Genomic DNA, 19,570 nt, shown 5'->3' on the forward strand with positions numbered 1-19,570 from the left:
CCACGACCGGACTAGCAAATTAACTTTCACTTTACTTTTATATTATGAATTTGTACTCTATTTAGTGCAATGGTGGGATTGAAGAAGCAGACTATCAGACACTTGAAAAGCAATTTCTTCATTTGGCTTGTCCTGAGATTTCATCTCCTGACACCTAGATGTAAAGTCTCAAATTTTGACGTTTCGGTGGTAACCAACTTCTGGCAAAACCCCAGCCGCCAATTAGAAAACTAAGCATTCTAACAAACAAGCTGCTGCCGATAATACACCTGGCTTGGCAGTTCGGGCTTGACTGTTTCCATGAGGCACAGGGTCAGACTGATTTATATATGGCTGGGTCTGAACTGAGGTGGCGAATTGAGCTAAAGAACGATGATGGATTCAACCCAGATCTGTGACAGGGGGCAAGTGTCTGAAAATGTTTAGCGCTCCGTCCATCATCTCCTCGTGTTGACGATGATACTCTGTCAGCATGGCAGCCTTTCTGTTGGATCCTCATCCACTCGTCCTTAGTACAACAATGATGTATGATCTGCAGAGAAGCAAGGAGGAACCGGATGTTGGTCCCCATTGACTGGGCATGTTAGTCTGCACTTGTTTCCTCGTGTACTTCCCTCAAGCAGAATAGACTTAGAACAAGATGGAACTGACATGACCCTTGCTACATTGACATGCAGTGTTGACTCCCTGATTGACCTCAACCCCTCCCTACTAGTTTTCTGCATGTGCCTCCAATACCTGAATGAATGCTTCCACATCAACTCCTCTCTGGAGTGAGGCCCTCAGACTGGATGCCCTGAAACGCATGTTCTTGGTGCAGTAGTGTAAGCACATCGCTGCCATGACCAGTGCGCAGTGGATCTGGGCACATCTGAGGACTTGACACCATTCTACCACTATCCCGTAATTCCTGATGAGAGTGTGGGTGCAGTCATGTGTGCTGGAACAGAAATGCAGGAAGTCACCAGGCCTGGGTGGGACTTGCAATGCTCCCCAGGTTTCAGGCTCTTTCTGTACACCTGAATCTGGTTGAAATCTGCTCTGGGATGGAAAGATGACCAGGCTTGCATCAAATCCCTTTAAATTCACTGGAGTGGACACGAACACTTCCACTTGATGTAGAAACTGGAATGTTTACTGCTCTTCCTGTTGTGAGTAGGGAAAATATGTGCGCTTTCTCCTCTAAAAGGAGACATACACTTACAAAAACGGTTACAATTATTGTAACCGTACAGCTACTGTTTAAACTAGTATTCCATATGCCTTTGCAATTGTAGTTAGTTTTGTTTTTAAGGTTTTGAAAGCATTTTATGATCGTGTTTGCCTCCTTTAAATGGCTCGCTCTCATCACCAACTTTTTTTGTGAACACTCCTGATACTCATTTGGTGCTGAATGGAACCACTGTGAACTAAGCGCGTTGTTTTCCTTCTACTAATCGCAGAACTATCTTGAGTAGTCTTTATTTAGAAGGTGTTTGTGATCGCTTTGGAAGAAATGTAGTGAAGAGGGAGCTGCTTTCAGAAAGCAGGCCCAGGTTTCGGAGAGACGCCATATTTAAGGTGGGGTTCTGAGAACACGGGTGTGTTTCACTGGTCTGGGCGTGAGCCTCTGACAGTCTGGTGCTGTATTTGAATATTCGTGAACTGCTTACCTTGGAATTGTTCTGTATAAGGCATCACCGGTTTTGTAGTAAGCGGAGTACTTCATGTGGCGGAAACATGACCTATGAATGAGGAACAATGTGACTAAAGGGGAACCTGCCTCATGATTGCAGCACTAACGGAAGACCTTGTGCTGCTTTTACATTCTCTACCTCTCTGATGTAACTTCTCAAGCGAGTAATACATTTTTGTATCCTTTCGCCTACTCCTTTGATCATGCTGGGTTGAGTGGTAAATTGAATCACTGCTTTTTTAACACGCCTTTGGTTTAACAGCGAGCACTGTCGTTGCGGTGTGCGGGTTGTGGCCTGTTGAGAATACGTACGTCTTAGTGGCTGTTGCTGCTGTAGTATTGCTTGCTTCTGTGACTACAGAGTAGATGATCCTATTTGGGGTGTGGCCTTCATGTGGGGAATTACCTTGCAATGTGGAGAGCGGACACATTTTGTCGGCATCAAGCCCACGGCGTGGATGATTTTAATTTCACTCTTGAATTTAGGGCTTGGGTCAAGTGCAGACCTGCCAACTCACACGGCGCCACCGTGTGTCATAAGGTATGGGCTCCTTTCACATGGTCACCCAGTGAGGAGCCACCATCACACTGTGGCAGACAATGCAAGTTGAAAATCCCCTTTCCAATTCGCATGGTGTGTTAGGCTAAGCTCCGCTGCTGCCCTTTGAGGCTTTAATACCTCCCAGGATTTCAACTGAACTCTTGGAATGCTATGTTTGTTTTTTAGGTGGGGTTACAGAGGCCGAAATAAAGTAGTAAGGAAAAAAAAGAATGTGAAAAACCTGAAATCTGACCAGAAGAATGTCTTTAATTTCGGTAATGTCCAAAATGCGATCACAGTCCATGTTGCATGATTCTCATAGCAACACGTTGAAACAAGCATTGGCATAGCCAATAGGTCTCGCAGTTGTTAGAGTTTGAGCCATTGGCATTGTAAATGGCACTGCCTTTTATTTGTGTTGGTTTTGTAAAACGTAAATAAAAGGCATTGTCAATTACAATACCAATAGGTTTAACTCTCGCAAATGCAAGACCTATTGCATTAGTAAGTTGTTGGATGCAAAGTTACCAGACAGAAACCGCCACAACATTTCCAACAAATAATGCACTGCTAACCATGCCTCAGAAACAATCCTGCAAACCTACATTCAGAACATGCGCCGTTGTATGCATAATAACGTAAGAAGGAAAAGTGGCCGGTGGATATTGGGAGTGCATTCTCTGCTTTGGGGGTAGTTGGGTTTGGCGTCTGCATGCGGTCAGGTCGGGGTGTGCTCATGCTCGAGGGCTGCCTTCCAGTGGTGCGCATTGAAATGCAGTGCGTGCATCTGCCATCGACCGGGTGGCCCTGGGAATGAAGTCATCGCTGAGTGCAATGGGTGCACGCCCCGGGATTATTAATGGCCTCCACTCACACTGCAGGCAGGCGAGCTGGGTGCATCCGTGCAGTCCGTGCATGCCACCGAGTGGGGAGAAACATGCAGGCTCCCGACAGAGAACACTTGGGACACAGGGGTGCCACCCTAGCCCCCCCAGCACTGATAGGGGAAACATACCATGTTGTAAACATGAGGAGAGGAGAAAAGAAATGCGACACGGCGGGCAGGGGAGGGGGCTGGAGGGGGAGGTGTGCTGGGAGAGAGAGTGGGGAGGGGGCGGGTACAGGGGGCGGAGCAGGGAGAGCGGCAAAGAGGAGAAAAGAAATGCGACATGGCGGGCAGGGGAGGGGGCTTGAGGGGGGGGGTGTGCTGGGAGAGAGAGTGGGGAGGGGGGAACAGCAAGCTGAGATGCGGAAAGACGTGATAAAAAAAAACAAGAGAAAAGCAAACTTGATTTGAGGCACTTCATCGGCAATTACTGTTCAAAACAAATTGCGACGAGAGGAAGGCAAACACTGAAGTCGTGCAAATGTTTAAAATAAACAAGACGGAGGTAAGGAAGAGAAGGGGAGGGGGGAGGAGAAATGCGACACGACGGGCAGAGGAGGGGGCCGAGTTAGAGAGGCCTGAGGCAGAGCACACCATATGGAGAGGGAGGGGGGTGGCAGTGGGATGGTGATTGATGGGTGGGGCAGTGCTGGGGAAGCCTTTGATGTGGCCTGGCGGCCGTGGAGAAAGTGCCCACACGGCAGACAGGGGAGGGGGCGGAGCGGGGGTGTGGGAGGAGTGCGGCTGAAGGAAAAGACATCCAGGCGGCTGGGGGCATGTGCACGCGCTTTTAAGCTCAATGCACATGCGCATTGAGCTTAAAAGTCACGGGCACTGCAAGGAATCGCCACGATTCCTTGCTTCTTAGTTAAAGCTTGTTTAAGCCGCAATAGGCTCGCAAGCTCGATGCGCATGCGCATCGACAGGCGAGACCTAAAAAACTGAACTGAGTTGCCTTAGTCATGGAAGAGCATTGTGTGGCCTCTATTGTAGCAATGCCCTTGAATTCTTAAAGGAACAAAGCTCCTAGTGGATATCTGGAAATATATTTTTGTAGTATGTATTTATTGCAAGTCAAGAAGGGAACCCAAGACATTGTGTACCTCTGTCATGATTTGTTTCGGCAGCCCAGAGGTGCAACCTGCTCCAGCGCCTGTGCGGAAGTAGACCATGGGATTTTGCTAAAGTGACTAAAATATTGGCCTCACATTTTAAGTGACGTGGGGGCATGTTATCCTGCCGCAGCCAGTGAATGCAGAATTATGTTAGAGCGTACGTTTCGGCACACATGTCCCAAGGAGGTTTCTCCGAGCTAATTAGGTGGAACTCGGAGTTTAATTTTCTTTTAAAAGCCAAGAAGACCATGAGGGAGGGAAAAGAGCAAAACCTTCCTATTCCAAAACTAGTTCCATCCGGTCCTCTCTCTGACTGTGCTTTGCTGTGTTTCTTGGGCGCAGAGATACTCCTCCGGGAGTTGATTCAAGCGCGATATAAACTCGCAAATAAATAAATAAATAAAGTGAGCAAAATCAAATACAGACCCCACATTTACCTACCCTGAACAATCGAAATATAGGCTGAACTATCTTGAGGGCAAATGAGCACCTGAAGGTGGATGGACACCTCTGAGTCAATGTGGGCTCCCAGGTTGCGGACTCTTATCACGAGCTAGGACAGGGTTCCATTTTGAGTGGACAGTAGCTGTCCAGTCAGAGGTGCTCAACGGCCCCAAACCCAATCGCTTCTTGGGGGGGGGGGTCAAATTTTAATGATTCATTCAAGTTTGTGTATCTCTGGGTTAATCATTCTCCCCTTTGGTATTTACCATTTGTGTGCCTCTCTGATATAGTTGTCAGGCTGCACAATCTTCATATCTGCTGGGCGCCAAGGCACCATTACAAACTGCCTGGGGCACCTCTACTGCTGGATGAAGAATTAATGCTGCCTCCGTTGCTCCAGAAAAGGGATTCTGCCACATGGAAGTACTGAAAGCAAAGCTGTTTCCTGGCCCACATTCCTGAGGGCAGATCCAGCACTACACTGACTAAACAAACTGGGCGCTTTGTGTCACTTACTCCTACAACTCTTCCCATAGCAAGGACAGCTGTCCATTGCATGTAAAATCCTATCACTTCCACAAACCAACCAGCGAGTGCCACAGAGGGTCTTGGCAGTTTAATATAAGCTGACTTTCCCAAATTGCTCATGAAGTGGCTTGGAGTGCTAAAATGGCACCTTAACTGCCCCTGCAACAAGTGAAAATGCAAGATGAGATGAAACCTTGTTCTATGGTGAATTTAGCATTGAATGCCGTGCCCTCTGCACCACGTCTCGGGTCCTGTGGAACTGGGGACCAAGCTACCTGCACAAACTGGCAAACGAATGTTCTTGGCATAAAAGCACAGTCCGTCCCTTTTAGAGGTAGAGATTGCTTGAGGGCCTTCAAGAGCCCGGCGCCCTGACCGCACAGGCACACCATCTGCTCTTTGCAAGACTCTTTAGTAATCCTCCAAGTGCCGACTGTGATCATGAGATGCAGTGACTGAGTGACTTAAGATAAGTTTCTTCCTACTTTCACTGGCCAGACTAAGTGCCCTCTTCCTAGGGTGTACAGCTTAACCAATGGGCATAGTGGCATGCCTCTTCTTCCCAGAAATAATGTCTTCCATCTGCATGGTGTAAAGTGAAAATCTCGACAGGGCTTGGCGAACCCTTAGTGGTACACAAACCCATTGTACAAGCAAAAATTTAAAGTGCTCTGAAGTTGCCACACAGCATTATGTGTGTAGCCATTCAAACGCCTGCCTACGATAAATCCAGGAAACGGTTAAAAGCTGTCATGTAGGAGAAGGTATTCCATATAAGGTGCTTAGCAGTGCAGCTAAAAAGTGTTCAGCTTTGTTGAAAGTGGTTGGTGTGCCGGCGAAAACAGACACCGACTGATCCAGGCGTTATCGTCCGCTTTACTTGAATAAACCTTACTGTGCACTGTGGGTTTAGGAAGGTCTGTAGGTGACTCCGTAAAGCCTAGGCAGGCCACACCATGAAGATGTGTGAGGGAAGATGGCTTGTGTGAACTACAATGTGTGAGGAAAATCTGGGCCTGTGTGAGCCTGCGTGGGTGTGAGGGAAGGCTGAATCTGTGAAGATGCTAATGTGTGAGGATAGACAGAAGACTGCCGTAGGCTCAGAGTCACGGAAATGGTGTTTTTATTTGACTTCTCCTCTGCTGTTTGAGGGGTGGCTGTCATGTTGGAGCCAGTTTGGCGACGACTGGGGTCTTAATATGGGACTAGGGTAACTTTTCTTTTGGAAACTTTAGTTCTCATTTTATGTACCTTTTCTCTACAGGTGCTGTACCATCTATTCGAGGAATTTGCCAATTTTGACCAAGTGAACTTCACAGACATCCTCCTTGGGTTTCTGAGCTTCTTCGTAGTGGCTCTTGGTGGCGTATTCGTGGGAGTGGTCTATGGGATCGTAGCGGCCTTCACCTCCCGCTTCACCTCTCACATTCGGGTCATCGAGCCGCTCTTTGTCTTTCTCTACAGTTACATGGCGTACCTGTCGGCTGAACTGTTCCACCTGTCCGGCATTATGGCGTGAGTATGTCTCTAGTGGAACTGAAACTCCTATAGGACCTGTGTGATGTGCTGCTTATTTGCAATAGCCCAATGGCTCGTTCCTTCAGCTTTGCCTTTCAATACAGATACCCTAGCACTTTGTACATGTCCTGGGCAAAGTGTTGCTCACTCTGGTTGATTTGCTTGCATGCAAATATTCCAATCTTTAATTCTATGGTACTTCATTAGGCGACTATTTCTTCACATATTCAAATGGTGGTGTTATTGAAGAATAGTAGCTGCTTCTGAAGGAGATGGGAATGTTTTAAGTGAGGTTTACTTTCAATAAAGGCTATATTGATCAGAGTAGGCGTGACAAATCCGAAACAACAAGGCAATGCCTTTTCTAACAAATGAAAGCATAGGTGATGGAATGAAGGAAAAGCAGCTGAGCAGGGAAACCCAGAGCAAGAGGCGTATCTGCAGCAGTGGGGCAGAGAGAAAATAAAAAGAACTCCACCGTGTTCCAATCCATGGGAGTTGTTTGGTAACTTAGAGTACTTGTATATAGAAAATAAGGACACCAGAATTCTAAATCCTAGGATATTTCTGAAAAAGCCAGAATGTATATCATCAGACTGTGATAAAACCAAAGTTAACAGGGTAGACCAGGAAAAGTGAGGTTTTTCACATTCCTTCAGATATTTGTATAATCCAGGTATTTATATAGCGGGCGGCCTCGTGGTGACCTTTTGTGGCCTCTTTGCGATGTAGTGTATTGAATTATGGTTGCTGCATGGCTCTGTGCTGTCTAGACTAGTGATGGTTGCTACACAGCTCTGAGGTGTTGGATGAAGGTTTGTGCATGTCACATAAGGTCGAGACGAAGGGCGGATAACTGGGGCAGGATGTTAAGATGTTTTCCCGAGCCTTTGTCTTGCCTGGGTTTAGTTAAATGTGGTTAAAAGTCACCCAGCGTTAGAATTTGAGCAGGCCTTTGGATGCCAATGGTGTCAGAAAGAATTTTTCTATCGATTTTGAGCATGACTTAAGTGAAATAGACATATTTGTGAAAGATCATTCCTTCTAAACTGAGAACGCATTGAATGGTAGGGAGGCCAGGTAAGGACCCTTGAGCTACTTTACAGGACCGGTTGTGGGGTAGGTGGCTGAAGGGAACAAGAAGGTAACATGGAAGAGAGCAGGGAAGCCTAAGCCAGGCCCTAAACCAGGCTCTACCTAACGGTAAGTGGTTATAATGAAGTTGGTTACTCTGTGCAGTACTGCCGGGTGAATCCTGGAGGACCAGAACTCCCACTCTTCCTCATCGTCTTGCCTTTGTGATCATCCCATGTGGAGATTGAGAATCTAATTGCCTAGAAGGGCACAGACGGTGCCTGTGCTCCAAAAATATCCTACAAATGTGAAGCTACTCGTTGGACTTAGGCAGGGAAAGCGATTATTGAGGTAAGCTGTGTCTGTTCCAGATGTTTCTGATCAAATGTGAACAGTTAACCTAGTCCTTGTCTGTCTTCTTTATTTTTATGCCTATAATGTTGTTCATCCTTGTCCTAATTGCAGGATAGCAAGTGCCCAAATGCATAGAAATACTGGGGTAGATGAACAAGTTGCTCCTTACATATAACAACTCCAAATGTCTGAATCGTGGTGACTATTGAGTCTCTTGAACGTTAACCCATCCGATCCAGTGAAGCCAGCCTTTCTTCTCTGTAAAATGTTACCTATTTACATTGGATGTACAGTCATACATGGTGAAAGCTGTGCATTGGTGATATTTTTGGTCTTTCCATTTCATGAAGTCCGATCGCAGGTGATTGTGCTACACCTTATGCCTCTGCCCTGCCAGGCTGAAACTTCTTTGCCAGTGGTTTACTGCGTCACCGACTCTTCTTTTTTCCCACATGCAGGCTTATCGCCTCTGGTGTCGTGATGAGGCCTTATGTGGAGGCCAACATTTCACACAAGTCGCACACAACCATCAAGTACTTCCTCAAGATGTGGAGCAGCGTCAGCGAGACCCTCATCTTCATATTCCTCGGGGTGTCGACTGTGGCGGGACCACACGAGTGGAACTGGACCTTCGTGATGAGCACTCTACTCTTCTGCCTCATTGCTAGGGTGCTAGGTAAATCTGTGTGGGAGGTGAAACCGCTAAAACCACCTCCGCCGAACAACGTGTTGCCTTACAATGCGGGCAGAACAACGAATGCGTCCGAACCACGCATTTCATTTACAACACAAGTCTATACAACAACATGCCGTAGTTAAAACGGCGTTGGACTATAAAATACAACTCTTTCCCTACTGTTGCGGTGACTGGAGTTGGAATTTTTAAATTCTACTATTCCAAAGTTCAGTGTCCCCCAAGGCAAGTAGTTGTAACGACCTGTGTTGTAAATGGAATGTGTGGTCCAGGTGCATTTGTTCTGCCACAGTGTTAAGGAACACGTGGGGAAGGAAAGCGTGGTTGTGTTATACAACCTGTATTTTTATTTGCATTAATTCCTTATTGCCTCCTCATTGTTACCCGCCCATTGAACTTCCACTTCTCCCTGTTGCAGATGTGTGGGTCCTGGCTGTACATTGGCCCTACCCTGTGCGGGCCCGGACTGTCTTAAGATTGTGTGCATGCGATGGTTGGTTCCTGCCACACAGTGTGCCACGGCTTTACCTTGTTTATCATGACGCTGCCTGCTTCTCTGATGACCGGGCTCATGGTTCTGCCTGCTTTCATTGCTTCTCCTCCCACTTGTATGCTGCAGTGTGGCATTGTTGTGCCTGTTGCCCTGACTCTTGCACCTCTGTTTAAGTGCTGTGTTTGGTTGATGACCTCAGTCTCACTTCAGAATTCTGTCTTGTCAGGCGTTCTGGGACTCACAAGTATGATCAACCGGTTCCGTATTGTGAAGCTCACCCCCAAGGACCAGTTCATCATCTCCTACGGTGGCCTGCGAGGAGCCATTGCTTTCTCCCTCGGGTACCTTCTTGATGAGCATCATTTCCCCAAGAGGAACATGTTCCTTACAGCCATCATCACCGTCATCTTCTTCACCGTATTTGTGCAGGTAAGTCCCATCATGGCGATGAGGCTAGTTGTAAACCTGGAGAAATCTGTGGAGGAAGTAGGTTGAACAAATTAGTGCACGTTCAGGGTTAATGCAGATATACTCAAGCAGGCGCGGCTCCTCCTCAGGAGTGGAGGAACGTTGCCCCGCCTGCTGCGAGCGCAGCAGGGAAACACAAATAAATAAAATGGCTTGTCAATGCCGTTTTACTTATTTGTCACCGTACTGGCTCATGCTGTGTTCATCTAGAGCATGGGTACTCACAAACTTTCTCTCGGGGGCCAAATTTACAGTGTGGTTTGTGTCTGAGGGCCGCACCAGTAGGGGCGGGGTCAGTGGGGGAGGGGGCGGGGCTAGAGCAACAAAAAAAACTGTGACCATGTGGTTGATCACAGGTCCCTGCAGCGGACGCCTTCGTCCACTGAGCCACCAGACCCGGCATACACACATCTCTCTCTCTCTCTCTCTCTCTCTCTCTCTCTCTCTCTTTCTTTATCTCTATCTCACTCTATCTCTCTCTCCCTCCCTCTCTCTAGCTCTCTCTCCCTCTCTCCCTGTCTCCCTCAGACTGTCTCACTCACTCTCTCTCCTTCTGTCTCACTCTGACTGTCTCACTCCCTCTCTCTCCCTCTCTGTCTCACTCACTCTGACTGTCTCACTCACTCCCTCTCCCTCTCTCTCTCAATCACTCCGACTGTCTCACTCCTTCCCTCTCCCTCTCTATCTCCCTCTGTCTGTCTCTCTCTCCCTCCCTCTGTCTCCCTCCCTTTGTCTCCCTCTCTCTGTCTCCCTCTTTCTCTGTCTCCCTCCCCCTTCTCTCTCCCTCCCTCCCTCCCCCTCTCTGTCTCTCTCCCTCCCTCCCTCCTATCCCTCTTCCTCCCTCCATCTGTCTGTCTCCCTTTCTCTCCCTCCACCTGTCTGTCTCCCTCTGTCCCCCACTGCCTCCCTCCCTCTGTCTCCATATGCCTGTCTCCCTCCCTCTGTCTCCATATGCCTTTCTCCTTCCCTGTGTCTCCATATGCCTGTCTCCCTCCCTGTCTCCTTCCCTGTCTCCCTCTCTCTCTCTCCCTTCTCCCTCCATCTGTCTCCCTCCGTCTGTCTCCCTTCTCCCTCCGTCTGTCTCCCTCCCTCTTTCTGTCTCACTCCCTCTCTCACCTTCTGTCTCACTCTGACTGTCTCTCTCTCATTCCCTCTGTCTCCCTCCCTCTGTCTCCCTCCCTCTGTCTCCCTCCCTCTGTCTCCCTCCCTCTGTCTCCCTCCCTCTGTCTCCCTCCCTCTGTCTCCCTCTCTCTGTCTCCCTCCCCCTTCTGTCTCCCTCACTCTCTCTGTCTTCCTCCCTCCCTCCGTCTCCCTCTTCCTCCCTCCATCTGTCTGTCTCCCTTTCCCTCCCTCCACCTGTCTGTCTCCCTCTGTCACCCCCTGTCTCCATATGCCTGTCTCCTTCCCTCTGTCTCCATATGCCTGTCTCCCTCCCTGTCTCCTTCCCTGTCTCCCTCCGTCTGTCTCCCTTCTCCCTCTGTCCGTCTCCCTCCCTCTTTCTGTCTCCCTCCCACTGTCTGTCACCCTCCCTCTGTCTCCCTCTCCCTCCCTCCCTCTCCCTCCTCCCTCCCTCTCCCTCCTCCCTCTGTCTGTCTCCCTCCCACTGTCTGTCTCCCTCCCACTGTCTGTCTCCCTCCCACTGTCTGTCTCCCTCCCTCTGTCTGTCTCCCTCTTTCTGTCTGTCTCCCTCTGCCCCCCTCTGTCTCCCTCGCCCTCCCTCCCCCTCCCTCTGTCTGTTTCCCTCCCTCTGTCTGTCTCCCTCCCTCTCTGTCTGTCTGTCTCCCTCTCTATTCCTTTCCCTCCCTCTCCCTCTGTCTCCCTCCCTTTTCCTCCCTCCCAGTGCCCCAGCACATTTATCTGTGAGGGGCTGCCATTACCATAATTCCCCTAAAAGGGAGCGCCAGCATCTTGTTCATTGCGACGCCGGGACTGAGAAACGTTGCCTGTTTTTAAAACAATGTGGTTTCTAAAGACACTGCCCTAAGCACTAGTGCTGCTTGTCTGAAGGACCGCAATACTTTGGCAGTTTCAATTGCTTACCTGCATTGGACTGAGTGGTCCCAATACTCCTGCACTGCAGGAATTGCCAGCAATAACATAATTACTCGAGCGGAAGTGCACCAGCGCTTCAACATGCACTGACTGCAGGCAAGTTTGGAATGCGTCTATGTAACTCAGAAACCTTTTGGATTTGAACACCAGACGGTGTTTCTGGATTCTGCACTTGCTGCTGCTCTTGCCAAGCACGTGCTACTTGATCACTGTAATTAAGATAGAGAGTAAAGTAATCTCGATATAAGCACTGTCATTAAATAAACACTTGATGACTACATTAGAGACAGCAGGCGAGATACACATAGGTGGTGTATATCTACCTAAAGTATCTATGTTAAACTGTTTTCATTAGCTCATATTTAATGGAACAAACCCCGATGCTTCTGTCTCCTTTCCCTCCCTCCCTCTCCCTCTGTCTCCGTCCCACTACCTCCCTTTGTCACCCTCTTCACCTCACCCTGCGTGTTCACCTCACCCTGTGTGTGTCAGCCTGGGCTGAGACATCCTCCTGGCACACACCCTCCTGGCACACACAGCCCCACCCCAGCACTTCACAGGTCTTTAGAAAGACCATTTGTATGTTAATGAGGCCTTGCTGTACTTAACCTCTTCTTAGGCCCCTGCAGCTCCACTATCATTGGAATCACCCGGCGGCCGGCCCCCACAGAGCAGCAGAGTCTCTCAGACTCGCGCTGCAGCAACCAGCAGTGTTTGAAGACACGATAAATTTTTTTTAAAAATACAACACGGGTACGATGTCAGGAAGGTCAGCGGGCCGCCAGGGAAGGCTTGCCGGGCCGCCCCTGGCCCGCGGGCCGTACTATGAGTACCCGTGATCTAGAGGGTGGGGACCGGACTGAATCCTGCAAAGGCTGGATGACGGCACCGGTCTACAGGGCACATGTCAGATTGGCCGGCTGTCTTGCGACGGCCAGCCCGACATGCGATCTGTAGTCCCAGCAATACAAAGGCTGTGAAGCGGCCTTGGGATTACTAGCAGAGACCCCCAGCCTCAAAATGAGCGCTGGGTGAGCCTTCTCCCACCAATCCTGGAGCTGCTTTCACAGCACGAGAGCAGCTCCAGGCTTGGTTGGATTTGGGATCCATGATCAGGAAGGAAGTCCTTCTATTTCCTGCTGGTTGACAGCAAATAGAAGTGCTGCACCAGTTATTCCGGAATTTATGGTGAGTCGTGCGCCTTCGCACTTGGATGACCAACTGTCCGTAAATTTCACGGACCGTCGGTTATTTTGGTGTTACATCTGTTGTCTGTCATTTCTTTTACTGACGGCTTGTGTCCATAATTTTGGGGATTGCCGAAAACTGTAATGTTCCCCAGGAAGAAAAGCCCAGGAGTTAAAAAGTTCTCACAATCTGGGCCAGCTCGCACTTGTCTTTTAAACTCTAGAGGCGGCAGCATTCCCTCCCTAACCTCGCACAGACTGTGGACAGGCCCATTGTCATTCTGACTGTGGCTGATTATCACATATAGAATGACAATGAGCCCTTGTATAGTTCCAGCATGTGGTGCAGCTTCCTGTGAATAGGCCTAGGGCACGGCATTTTGCTTTTGTTCAGGAGCTATGCTGGAGGACAGTGCTGCAATTTGAAAAGGCCGACAGGATTAAAGGCAAAGGCTTCTGAGTGCTTTGCGCTCCTGCAATTTTCAGTCCATAACAAAAATGTCTATTCAACTCTGGTGATTAATGTATCTCTTGGAGAGATCTGAGTTTTCACTAATCCCAGTTTTGACTCCTCATAAAGAAGCACAGAGGGATAATGCGCCTCCTGCAAGGCACAAAATGTAACATGCAGAAAAAAGAATTAATTTGGATAATGATAATATTTTATAGTAGGGAGAACCCGAACCACTATAATGTTTTGAATCCTGAGTTTGTATTTCTCCGGAGCAAGCACTCTTAACATGTAGGCGTGCCAGGGTTGGATTGGGATTCAAAATCGGCTCGGGCATGCTAAAAAAAAAAAATGGCTCACATTTGCATATTGCCTTTCCTCAAAACACTGCTTCGGCCAAATTTTATTTAAAAAAAAGGGGGGGGGGGGGTTGAGGGAAGGTACAAAAAAATGCACTGATTCATTTACACTGGTGACTGAAAACAAGTGAGGTCACTTCTGCTCAGGCCCCCTGCCCTGCTAGGTATGCATATATTAATGGGCCGGCCCCGCGAGAGAAAGAAAGTGACACCTCTGCCTATTGCTAAACGTGAGGTAATGGGCGCCCATCTGCCTCCAGAAAAGCCACTCAGACACCCACCGGGCCGCTGGCGGCATCTGAACTACAGAGACGCTGCCCAAATCTGCCCCCAGACTGCTCCAAAAAGCAGCCAACAGTTGGAACTTGGCGCCGGCCCCTCTGGCATTGCCCGAGTGCCTGCGTTACCAGTCCGATGCTGGTTGGGTCACTGGAATTATGCGATTGTGCGGCTTCAACATTTTTTGCATGATTGTGGGTTTGCCACATAATTCATCCTCCACTGCATAATCTGAAGATTCTGATTTAAAAATTGTTTCAAGCTCAAATGGTTAATAAAATAACTAAAAACGCAGTGACATTTGTTGCAAAGGCTCTTTGTAAAGGTTGAATGGTCCCCTTTCTTGTGCATATTTCTATATTTGTGTGTTAAACAGGCACTGCGGTGCAACCTATGCCCAGAAAGTTTTAAGTGAAAAAATTAGAAAATAATGTAACCGTACTATCACAAAATTTGCCACGTTACGCTGGATAATTTCCCTTTTCTTGCCAAATAATTTAGTCAACCCTGCAGCATTTTTTGGCCCTCCCTTGCTGCGTAATTCCCGTGGCCCTGCATATAGTATCTACCCGTATGGATGACCTGACTCCTACACCGTGCAGCCATCCTTGTCTTAAGTAGCATTTCCTTTAGATTGATTTACACACTTGTGAGTCATTGTCTCTGAACAATATGTGTGTGAGCTAAAGTGCTCAGCACCCTACATTGGGCTGAGTAGCACTATAAATGAAATACACATGAGCAAGGGTCTATATAGAGATGAGGGGCACTATTGGATGTTGATAGTGAGGGAATCTGTGCAGAGGGAGGTCTTTGGTGAAGGGGTGTAATTAAGGCCTCTGCATCCCCTGCCGTGCGGGGGAAGGGGCAGCCTTTCAACTATATAGTGCACTTCTCCTCCCTCCAAGTACTGGGGCACTTGTGGCTGCCTAGTGCCAAACATTGTGGTCACGTACATTTTTTGTGCCTTTGCGGATATTTCCTCTTTTCATTTGTGCTGCAGTATGCAGCACACAGGTAAAGAGGAAGTAAAGAAGATCAATAAATATATTTCTTCTCATTATACCTACCTCAGATGGGCACACCATTTTGGCACACACCTTTGTTCACTAGTCTTTGTAAATATGGGTTTACATCGAGATGCAAAAAACGCCCATGCACCACCCATTTAATGCCTACCTGACCATTCTCTAACTTTGCAGTCAAAGACAGAAGAGTAAAGTGGACTAGTTGAGTCTTGTTTTTTTTATAGAGTTTTATATAGCGCAAACTTGACCCGAATTGGGCATCAGAGCGCTTTACATGGCACCAATTGCATTATATGAGGAAAAATTTATTTTTTTGTTAGGCACGAGGCAAGGATGGAAGCTGTCAATTTTTGTAACACAGAAGAACTTTTAAATACCTGTAAGTGAACTGGGTAAATGTTTCAAGACCTATCAGCAGTTAGGAAACCACAAATAAACCGCTTGTTTGTAATTCAGAAGTGTGCTGGAAATAGAGTTTGCTTAGGATCAGAACAATCAAGACCATTTACTTGGTGAAGTTCAAATGATGCATATTTGCTGAAACCACATCTCCACACATTATTGTTTGTGCGCTATATAGTTTTATCAGTAAAACTTCATGTTGGTATTTTGATGCTATTTCAATGGAAAATGTTCTGTATGTAAAAGACAGTGCCTGCTTCTGACAAACGATAATGCCTCAACTGCGTATACAGTTTTTGGTCTGCAGCACACTTCTTTGCATCAATGAGAATCCTGTCCTCAGGTCACCCCATGCCGCACGGCCCTCCTGCTGTAGGCGAGTCTCCCCCTCGTTACTGCCCGTGACACCGTTTGCTCCCCCTGCGCCTCTGACTATGTAATTGGCATTTTCTTTACTGTTTCTCTGTTTTTACTCCTGTGCCTCTGATTGTTTATTTTGTTTAAACTGTTAACTCTGGTTTTGTTCACACGCTGCTCCCCTGGTGTGACCCCCGCCGCCGTGACATCGCGGCCCGCCCCCTTTTCTTTTCTGTGTCCTCCCCGCTCCCGCCTCCCAGCTGCTCCTCCCTCCCACTTCGCCTTAAATGGAGACCGCGTATACGCGCAGCGGTCACGCGCGGCGGGTGCGCCAATTGTGCGCCAAAGGCAAGCCCGTCTGCGCCCGTCCGCGCCTGGACCTCGCCGATGTCAGCGCACCCGACGGACCTACGACGCCGCCACCCTCATCGCACTCAACACCGGACGGAACACCACCTGCTACCGAGCCACCCCGAAACGCACCCACGGACCCTTCACCTGCCATGCCTGCAAGTTCACCTGCCTCCAGATCGGCACCGCACCCGACAAACCGAGCACCAGCAGCAACCACCTCAAGTGCATCCTGCTCAACACCCACTCCGTCCACAGACACGCCTTCGAACTATAGAACCTGCTCGACACAACAGCACCAGACGTCGCCTTCCTCACAGAAACATGGATGAACGCCTCATCAGCGCCCGACATCGCCATAGCCATCCCGGATGGATACAAGATCATCCGGAGAGACCGCATCAACCAGACCGGAGGAGGTATCTCCATCGTACACAGGAACACCGTCCGCATCTCGACCAACTGCAACGACACCCTCACCGCCGCAGAACACCTCCACTTCCAGATACACACCGACCCCAAGACGACCCTCAGAGGCACCCTCATCTACTGACCCCCAGGACCACGCACACAATTCAGCGAAGACATCGCAGATTTCATCAGCCCGCATGCCCTCTCCTCCACGGACTACACCCTCCTAGGGGACCTCAACTTCCACCTGGAGAACAACAACGACAGAAACACCACCACCCTGCTGGACAACCTCGCCAACCTCGGACTCAAGCAACTGGTGAACACCCCCACTCACTACGCCGGCCACACGCTTGACCCCGTCTTCTCCGCCAGCAAGCACATCTTCTTCAACCACTCCACTGGACTTCACTGGACCAATCACAGCTGCGTCAACTTCAGCTTCAAGAGAAACACGACCCTCCACCACCCACAACAGGCGCCTTGCCGGAGCTGGAGCAAGATCACCGCCGACCAGCTCACCACCTCCCTCAGCCAGAAACCGCCCGCCAGCGCAACGGACCCCAATGAAGCAGCCAGCAACCTCACACAGTGGCTGACCACCTGCGCCGACGACCTCGCACCTCTAAAGAACCCTCCCAACAGACCCGGCAGCAAGAAAACCCCCTGGTTCACCGACTAACTCAAGGACTCCAAGAGGAACTGCCGCACCCTCGAGAGAGCCTGGCGCCACGACCAGACACCAGACAACATGACCGCCCTCAAGCACGCCACCCGCAAGTACCACCAGCTGATCCGCACCGCCAAGAAGACAGCATTCAAAGAACGACTGGACAACAATGCCCACGACAGCAAGGAACTCTTCAGCATCGTCAAAGAGCTCTCCAACCGCAGCGCCGGAAACTACATCTCCCCTTCGCAAGACCTCTGCGACTCACTCGCCTCATTCTTCCACCGCAAGATCGTCGACATACACAACAGCTTCGGCGCACCAACCACGCACCCAACCATCGAACCAACGCCCCCACCACCACCCTCTACAACTGGACCCCGGTCAGCCTCGAAGACACCACCTGCACGATGAACACCATCCACTCCGGATCATCAACCGACCCTTGCCCCGACCACGTATTCAACAAAGCCGACTCCATCATCGCACCCCATCTACAGGACATCATCAACACCTCCTTCCACACCGCCACCTTCCCGGAGAGCTGGAAGCACGTCGATCTCAGCGCCCTCCTGAAGAAACCAACAGCGGACCCCACCGACCTCAAGAACTTCCGCCCCATCTCGCTCCTCCCTTTTCCTGCCAAAGCGATCGAGAAGACCGTCAACAGACAGCTCGCCGCCTCCCTCGGGACGAACGGATCCCTCGGCCCCTCGCAGTCCGGCTTCCGAGCCAACCACAGCACCGAGACCGCCCTGATCGTAGCCACCGATGACATCAGATCCCTGCTCGACAACGGGGAAACAGCAGCCCTCATCCTCCTGGACCTCTCCGCAACTTTCGATACTGTCTGCCACCGCACCCTAGTACAGCGCCTCAGCAACATAGGAATCCAAGAGAAAGCACTGGAATGGATCATCTCGTTTCTCGCCGGAAGAACCCAGAGAGTCCGCCTCCCCCCGTTCAGATCCGAGGCCACTGAAGTCATTTGCGGCGTACCACAAGGATCATCACTCAGCCCAACACTCTTCAACGTCTACGTGAGCCCTCTCGCAGCCATCGCACGCCAACACAACCTCAACATCATCTCCTACACCGACGACACACAGCTGATCCTCTCCCTCACCAACGACCCCGCCACCGCCAGAACCAGCCTACACGACGGGATGAAAGACGCCTGAAACTAAACTCAGACAAGACGGAAGTCCTCATCCTGGGATCATCACCCTCCGCCTGGTGGCCCCCTGCCCTGGGCTCCACTCCCAAGCCAACGGACAACGCACGCAACCTGGGCTTCATCCTGGACTCCTCCCTCTCGATGACCAGACAAGTCAACGCCGTCTCCTCATCGTGCTTCAACACCCTGCGCATGCTCCGCAAGATCTTCCGATGGATCCCCACCGAAACCAGGAAGACCGTCACCCAGGCACTCGTCACCAGCCGACTGGACTATGGGAACACCCTCTATGCCGGAACCACAGCCAAACTGCAGAAAATACTCCAACGCCTCCGCACGACTCATCCTGGACATCCCCCGACACAGCCACATTTCCGGCCACCTGAGAGACCTGCACTGGCTTCCCGTCAGCAAGAGGATCACGTTCAGGCTCCTCACCCACGCACACAAGGCTCTCCACGACCTGGGCCCCAAGTACCTCAACGACCGCCTGACCTTCTACACGCCCACCCGCCAGCTGCGATCGACCAGCCTCGCCCTCGCCGCCGTTCCTCGCATCCGCAGAGCCACCGCCGGAGGAAGATCCTTCTCCTACCTGGCAGCCAAGACCTGGAACTCCCTCCCCATCCACCTTCGGCTGACCCAGGACCACCTTTCCTTCAGGAAGCAACTCAAGACCTGGCTGTTCATGCAGTAACGTATCCCCCCCCCCCCCGAGCCTTGAGACCCTTCCGGGTGTGTAGCGCGCTATATAAATGTCATGATTGATTGATTGAGAATCTGCAGTTTACAGCTCACAGAAATGAAACCGCCCAATCCGTATACTATTCCCCATTTACAGGTAAAATACGGAGGGCTGATGTATGGCTTGCCAGGGCATTATATAGTAATAACTCCTATCTAACTGCTCTGGCCCACAATAATACCATAACACTCAGAAGTCTGCAGCCAATTATAGCTCATGCAGGCTGGTTAATAACTCCCTTATCCGGGTTAATGCTCTTACCATCGCATAAGACCTGTACGCTATGGGTCTTATTCATCACTCAGTACTGT

At 49.9% G+C, this 19,570-nt stretch overlaps 1 protein-coding gene across 1 annotated transcript in view; it reads left to right on the top strand.

The window, feature by feature from the left end:
* Positions 1-19,570, top strand: part of SLC9A1 (solute carrier family 9 member A1) — a 280,576-nt gene that overhangs the window by 167,502 nt on the left and 93,504 nt on the right. The window contains exons 3-5 of the mRNA XM_078682622.1: positions 6,454-6,704; positions 8,594-8,811; positions 9,549-9,751. Coding sequence (XP_078538748.1) covers positions 6,454-6,704; positions 8,594-8,811; positions 9,549-9,751 — 672 coding nt within the window. The remainder of the gene's footprint in view (positions 1-6,453; positions 6,705-8,593; positions 8,812-9,548; positions 9,752-19,570) is intronic.

The sequence above is a fragment of the Lissotriton helveticus genome, chromosome 3_1 (assembly GCF_964261635.1).
Source record: "Lissotriton helveticus chromosome 3_1, aLisHel1.1, whole genome shotgun sequence".
In the NCBI taxonomy this organism is placed as follows: Eukaryota; Metazoa; Chordata; class Amphibia; order Caudata; family Salamandridae; genus Lissotriton; species Lissotriton helveticus.